We start from the raw sequence: 7,500 nt of genomic DNA on the forward strand, positions 1-7,500 counted from the left end.
GCCACTGAGTATACTAACACCCCCAACATAGCCAATACTTATACTAACACACCCAGCACAGCCACTGAGTATACTAACATGCCCAACATAGCCACTGAGTGTACTAACACACCCATCATAACCAGTGAGTATACTAACACACCCAGCATAGCCACTGAGTATACTAACACACCCAGCATAGCCACTGAGTATGCTAACATACCCAGCATAGCCACTAAGTATACTAACGCACCCAGCATAGCCACTGAGTATACTAACATACCCAACATAGCCACTGAGTATACTAACACACCCAACATAGCCACTGAGTATACTAACATACCCAGCATAGCCAATGAGTATACTAACATACCCAGCATAGCCACTGAGTATACTAACATAGCCACTGAGTATACTAACACACCCAGCATAACCAGTGAGTATACTAACACACCCAGCATAGGCACTGAGTATACTAACACATCCAACATAGCCACTGAGTATACTAACATACCCAGCATAGCCACGGAGTCCACTAACATACCCATCATAGCCACGGAGTCCATAAACATACCCAGCATAGCCACTGAATATACCAACACAACCAGCGTAGCCACTAATTATGCTAACATAGCCACTGAGAATACTAACACACTTAGCACAGCTAGTGAGCATACTAACATAGCCAATGAGTATATTGACGAAAGCAGCATGTCCACTGAGTATACTAACACACCCAGCATGTCCGTTGAATATACTAACACACCCAATATAGCTACTGATTATACTAACGTTCCTAGTTCTGCCACAGTCAATATAGACATGCCTTCCACCAGCAAAATGTCTTCTGATCCACCCAACACTACCATTGTCTACATAGATATATTCACTGAATTCACTAATATAACCGGTATTTTCTCCACAAGTGCCTATACTGACGAAGACTCTGAACACACTGGTTTTACTACTGAATATGACAACACGCCCTATGACACCACCGTCCTCTCAAGTGACATGACTACACACATTACCACAGAAACTCCAAATTCGATTTCCCAAACTAACATCGTCACTGAAAATTTCTACGTGGTGACAGAGCAAGCCAGAATAAGCGCGGAGGTTCCCTGGACATTCGCAGAGAGCACGGCCATGATAAGTGACCGTGGTATGGCCCCGGAAGAAGAAAACTCTAGTGTAATCGAGGAATATGAAGGACTCGGAGAAAATAGTGGAACAACTACAGAGGACTTTCCTGTATTGTCAACAGACTCGGATATATCTACTGGCTCTGCAGAAATGATTACTGTTCACCCACACGATTTCGACTTGGATAAAGAAATCTCTGGTATGACCCTTGGCTTTGGCACGACTACTGAAACCTATGATGTAACCGGTTCCTACGGGATAGAAGGAGAGATCCCTGATGTAATAACTCAGAACGACGACATGGCCGCCGTAATATATGATTTAACTATTGATTACAAGGATGAGACGACAGAAGACCCAGAACTACCAGCTGAAGGATCTAGCGACGCCGCTGGTAACCCCATCGCAAACATAGTTACAACTACTACTGATATTCTTACAGACACCACGGGTACCTCTACTGAGAAGACTATAAATGATATAGTTAAAGGAACTGGTACATCCAAAGACAGTGCAATTATTACCAGCGCTGAACCAACCATAAGCATAAACACGAACAGGATCACTCTGACTCCCAGCTCTATAGAAATGACCACAGAGAACGTAAGTTCAATTAGTGAAACCACAATCTATACTTCAGAACCAATCGTAGCGTTTCATCACCCCAGTGAGTCGAATATCTATGTTGATGAGGGAGCCCAAACTCCCAGTGACGCCATGGCTCATTCGTCAGGACCTTTCGCTGAGGTGACCCCGCACCGAGGGCAAGCAATCGAGTCCTCGAAATGGGAAGGTGTGCGTGGTGAGACGGGGTCGCAGGATCCGTTGGGCCAGGAAGAAGGCGCGTTTGGCCAAGAGGAGCAGGAAGAGCCTTCATTCCATGCTATCCTTACCCCGCAGCCCTCTACGGAAAGGATGAACCCGGACTTGTTTTCTAATCTTTTCTTCCCTGGCAATCCTCAGGACTCCGAGGCTCCAGCCATGGGCACCATCGTCGACTTATTCGATATCAGAAACCCTCTTCGACCTGTTATTCGACCGCCTTTCCCCGACTTCTTTGGTATCGACGGGCCTCTCCTGCGCCCCGACCTGCAGCTGGTGTCCTGCGACGACGGGAACATTGAATGCGTCCACTGGGCGCGCGGGGGAGGCTGCGCGTGCGCCCCCGGCCGAGCCCGACGCCAGTGCGAGTGGCAGATGTACGTCCAGGAAACGTGTCCTCGGTCCTGCGGGCTTTGTCCCTGAGGGCCGTCGCCTTTTTGCACATAGATTTACCCTTTTATATAATGCTGTGATTGAATCATTATCTCTTACAACTAAATACCTTGCAAGTGCTGTAAAATTATAGGAAATGTGTGTAAAATATTTTTTGTCAGCATTTTGTCTCTTCCTTATTATTTTCGTTTCCTGATAGTATAATATTTCAATTAAAAAACTGGTCTGTGAAACAAATGTAGTTCGAAAGGGAGACCTTTCGGCGGATAAGATGTAAATAAAATTTCTGATATAATATTTTTTATTAATGAAACATATTAAATGATCTGACCAACGGAAGCCTATCACACTGACAACTAGTTAATAAATATGTGGTATGAGTAACAATCTTAACAAAAAAGTAAGTGTATATTTTCTATGCAAGGCAGCTTTAAAGATGACAAACTAATCCTAATCAGACAATCAACGTTACCGGTCATTATAATCGTACAAAGCATCAATCAAACACGACAAATCACTTTTACGAGACGATCTCACGAGTCATAATTCTACTGTTAACCCTTTCCTCTCGGAGCGTCACAAACCACATTACGGCATAATGGCTTAACAATTCTGGTATTATCAATTTGCTTAAATTTGTCCTGCCGTTACACCAGGTGACGATGGGACTAGAAATGGAACAGGAGGGACACGGCGATTAGCCATACCGAATAGCAAGAGAGAGAGAGAGAGAGAGAGAGAGAGAGAGAGAGAGAGAGAGAGAGAGAGAGAGAGAGAGAGAGAGAGAGAGAGAGAGAGAGAGAGAGAGAGAGAGAGAGAGGAAGTAGGTAAGCTGATGAAAAATAAAATTTGGAAATATATCTACAATATGTAAAAAAAAAATATATATATATATTCATCATTTTACTTTCGGGAGCGCATTATGATGGACGCTTCGAGAGTTTACACCTATAAAATTAGAGTTAAGTGACATTATAAAAGAGACAAAGTAAATGGAATTAACAAACACGAAACATAGAAAGCACTTTGCAATCAACATTCTTTTTACATTGAACTGCTTGTTCAGATTAAAGTAATTCTACTCTTTCGATTACGACGCTGCATGGGGTCAACACTGTCAACACTACAAATATATTTGTGTAAGTATCCTTATGTGTTTTTGTACAAATGCACGCGCGTGTGCCCACTCATAAATGCGAATGTATGGCGTATGTCCATTCTGCATGTGTGTATGAAGATATGCGTCTGTTTTTTTAAATCTGTCTGGGCGATACATAACTAAACGCAAGACGCATCTGACAAGTGAACTTTAACAAGGGCAAAAACTCCATGAAAAGTAGACCCATGACAAAATTGAGCGGAACATCGAAGCACATCAGAAGTAGGAGGACGTCTCGGTGCGCGCGCGCGGGAGGGTGTCCGAGTCCCGTAGGTGGTGCGTCCGCGGGTAGTCGTCCTGCCGTCTGTAGGTGTTGTCGTATCTGAGGTCGTAGGCCGGGGCGCGGGGGGCGGGGGCCGGGGCCGAGTACCTGGGGGGTGGGGGGCGAGATTAGCATAAGTGGCTTTTAATGATACTGAAGTAGACCTGAATTAAGGAAGGGAGGGAGGGAGGAGGGGGAATATGATAAGATTATATTTTAGCGTGGTGTAACGTCTCCCACATTGAAATGGTTCGTATTATCATTTCTGCTTTATGAATATCTTTAAGAAAATACATAAAGGTAATCAGAAAACATTAAGATGCTAGATCCATCCTCAGGCAGAAGCACCAGATAGGGAATTATATACTTTTGCTGTTTATCTGCATGAATAAATGGGTAGATAAATGAATATATTGATTAATAAATACATCTATGTGTATCTCTTCTTTATGTCTTGTTTTACATTAATGATTCATGATGCCCACATGTCTATTCCAGAAACACACTGTTTACTCAGATGCTTTTTGAACAGGCTGCTTAACAGAACTGGTAGTTATGTGACTGAACAGGAGTGCACATTATGCTCAACACATTCACTTGGTCAGGAATCAGTATCTCTGAATGATTGTCTAAGGGGAAGAAATTCCTGCACCGAGCCCAAAATCCCTTAAGCTTCTGCAATCTGTGGCAAGTTGACAAGACAGAAACTGAAAGTGTTGCCAAAGCTGTCTGTTCGCCTTAAATCTCAACTCGTACCTTTGTCTGGGCACGTTGTAGGGCTTGGTCTGCGTGGCACTCCAGGGGGACATGGCCGGCCGGGAGTAGCTGGGGGGAGGGCCGGAGGGCGGGGGAGGAGGGGGTGGAGGAGGAGGGGGAGGGGGATTCGCCACGACGGAGTTGACGGCCTGCGCTGGCGACCTCTCCCTGGGGCTCGCCTGAAAGGGGGAAGCAGTGGTCAATACTTGTCGACTTATGAGGTGTCGAATTTTAGGGAAACGAAAACAGGGAACTCATTTCAGACTTTGGAATACTCTGGCGACACTTAATACCTATGTTTCCAGACGTTTGGTACTTGTAATACATATACTTTGTTTTGGGTGTTTTTATCATCACATTATTTTTTGTTTGTTTTCTTTTCACTCCTAATCTCCCGCCTCTTTCTTCTTTGACTATTTTCTCTGAAATCTTTCTTTTTTATCTCTGTTTTTCTGTGTCTATTACTCTGCCTGTATGACTCTCTCTCTCTCTCTCTCTCTCTCTCTCTCTCTCTCTCTCTCTCTCTCTCTCTCTCTCTCTCTCTCTCTCTTTCTCTCTCTCTCTCTCTCTCTCTCCTTCCCTCCCTCTCTCCTTCCCTCCCTCTCTCCTCTTTCCTTTTCTTTTCACCATTTTACCCATCATTTATTTCTGCTTGACATTCTGGATCTGAACCTCCCGCGAAATTGAAAAACAACAATAATAGTGTTACAGCTTCCTCTTTTTTCAACAATCCAATTACACAATATCGCTCGCAGGAACTCTAATTCCCCCACAGACCTAAATGCACTCAAACCAGCCGCTGACGGGAAGCAAACCCCTCGATCAAGACCTTGCTTCCACACGCCCACTACCGAGCCACTCTACCATACACCTGAAGAGCCGTGTTTCATGCTCTTCAATTCTCTTACGGGGATGACTAAGGACAGGGGTCGACTGGCAGCTCGCGGGATGATGGGGAAGGAGTCACTGCTAAAAGCCAGACGGTTGTACCGCCCCTCGTCACTCTCCTCTCCCGACGAGTCCTCGCTGCTCTCGTCGTCCATGTCGTCCATGTTGATTTCGTTCGGCTTGGCGGGTAACTTTGGAAATCAAGAAAAGAAAGGAGTGATGAGGGAAAGGGATAAGCATGGTGACCAAATCAGCAAATCTAACATCGTTATGGTAGTGATGATTATGGCGTGTATCAGATCTCATGGCATGAAGAAAATAGACAAATAGATAAATTTGGAGGAGGGACGTCAAGCAAGGCGTAGCCATATCTGAAATGTTGCTTCTGCAACTACTACTATTATAGTTACTATCAACATTACCAGTGGTAGAAGAAAGTACGTATATATATATATATATATATATATATATATATATATATATATATATATATATATATATATATATATATATTGAACATCATCTATAGTTACGACGATGAAAAGGACTTTATAATGATAATGACAATAGTGCAGCTACAATCAGTCGCTCTCTATCTGTTCATAGCATGGAACTCGTGTAAATCGTGAGATTTAGAAAACGAGATGTAAAAGCTATGGATCTATAGAAAGCGAAAGAAAGAAAGGAAAAATACTTGAATTATGCAATTCCTTCATGTAGGGAAGGTCAACAAAATGTAAAAATCTGAATAATGAATCGCGTGAGAAGACAACGAAAACAATATTTAAGATTAGTGAATGCACAGAAAATAAGAATCTACCACCTGCACACGCGCACAAAGCCAACGGGACAAATAAAACAGAGGTGTATTTTTTACACCCTGACAGGACTTACATCGGAGCCCGCCAGAGGGACCATAGGCATGAGGTTGGAATGTTCTTGGGCCTGAAGAGACCGCCTCTTGATGACGCCCACCTTCCACTTCTTCTCCTTGAAGCCATTCAGTAGACCGAAGATCTAAAGACAGGAAAATTAAAAGGTTTCTCCTGTGATAATTCGTTTACCTGTTTTCATTATTTTTTCAATTAAATAGATCTTCATATCATAACCAATGCAAGTCGTTGAAAAACCGGGAGCGAAAAGCACAGCTCTCTTAGTCCTCTCGCGATGACCCCTACCAGGAACAGAGCTCCCCCGGCGCCGATGAGACCTCCTGCGACGACGTCAGTGAACGATGACTGGTAGGTGAAGATGCCGTGGCCGAGGCCGATCGCCGTCATCACCCAAACTGCCCCGACGATGACCAAGGACGAGCTGTACACGCCCTTCACTCGCGCCGCCCGCGTCAGGTACACCGACGTCCACACGCCGCTGGAGGAATATGTGCTCGAGGTTGTTCATGTGGACTCGATTTGTATGTGCGTATACTTTCATGGACACTCATGATCACACGCAGCCACACATACACACCGTGTGTGTGCGTGCGTGTGTGTGTTATATATACAGAGAGAAAGAGAGAGAGAGAGAGAGAGAGAGAGAGAGAGAGATTAAGACATATTTTTGTGTATTCATGTAATTACGCACAGAGACACAGATATATGTGTATTTGAGTCTACCTCTGTGTGTGTTTATGATTTATATCCTTATACACTCTGCGTTGTTGCAACCTGATGTAAATGAGGCCACAAACAGCATAATGCGGTTACCTCCACCGATAAGAGTCGTGTCATTACGCCACAAAAATCTGCTTCTTATCTGGTCATGGCCGCTCGCAAGAGGGCGAGCTTCGAGTCACGTGTTCCCACTTGTATGTATACGAGCATATACAATCATATATACATATATATATATATATATATATATATATATATATATATATATATATATATATTATATATATATATACATATATGTATATATACACATATATATATATATGTATATATACACATATATATATATGTATATACAAACACACACACACACACACACACACACACACACACACATATATATATGTATATATATATATATATATATATATATATATATATATATATATATATATATATATATATATATATATATATATATA

The 7,500-nt window shown here is 43.0% G+C and overlaps 2 protein-coding genes across 4 annotated transcripts in view; one reads left to right on the forward strand and one right to left on the reverse strand.

The window, feature by feature from the left end:
* Positions 1 to 2,370, forward strand: part of LOC113819897 (mucin-22-like) — a 3,208-nt gene extending 838 nt beyond the window's left edge. The window contains exon 2 of the mRNA XM_070137467.1: positions 32 to 2,370. Coding sequence (XP_069993568.1) covers positions 32 to 2,370 — 2,339 coding nt within the window. The remainder of the gene's footprint in view (positions 1 to 31) is intronic.
* A 253-nt stretch (positions 2,371 to 2,623) lies between these two features.
* The window catches only part of LOC113819896 (phospholipid phosphatase-related protein type 5), a 14,064-nt gene continuing 9,187 nt past the window's right edge, over positions 2,624 to 7,500 (reverse strand). For all 3 annotated transcript variants that reach the window (XM_070137777.1, XM_070137778.1, XM_027372128.2), the window contains exons 6-10: positions 6,584 to 6,776; positions 6,300 to 6,422; positions 5,426 to 5,596; positions 4,518 to 4,696; positions 2,624 to 3,869 (exon numbers count right to left, since the gene is read on the reverse strand). In XM_070137777.1, the coding sequence (XP_069993878.1) occupies positions 3,716 to 3,869; positions 4,518 to 4,696; positions 5,426 to 5,596; positions 6,300 to 6,422; positions 6,584 to 6,776 (820 nt within the window). In that variant the 3' untranslated portion in view covers positions 2,624 to 3,715. The remainder of the gene's footprint in view (positions 3,870 to 4,517; positions 4,697 to 5,425; positions 5,597 to 6,299; positions 6,423 to 6,583; positions 6,777 to 7,500) is intronic.

Source organism: Penaeus vannamei, chromosome 23, assembly GCF_042767895.1.
Source record: "Penaeus vannamei isolate JL-2024 chromosome 23, ASM4276789v1, whole genome shotgun sequence".
Classification (NCBI taxonomy): Eukaryota; Metazoa; Arthropoda; class Malacostraca; order Decapoda; family Penaeidae; genus Penaeus; species Penaeus vannamei.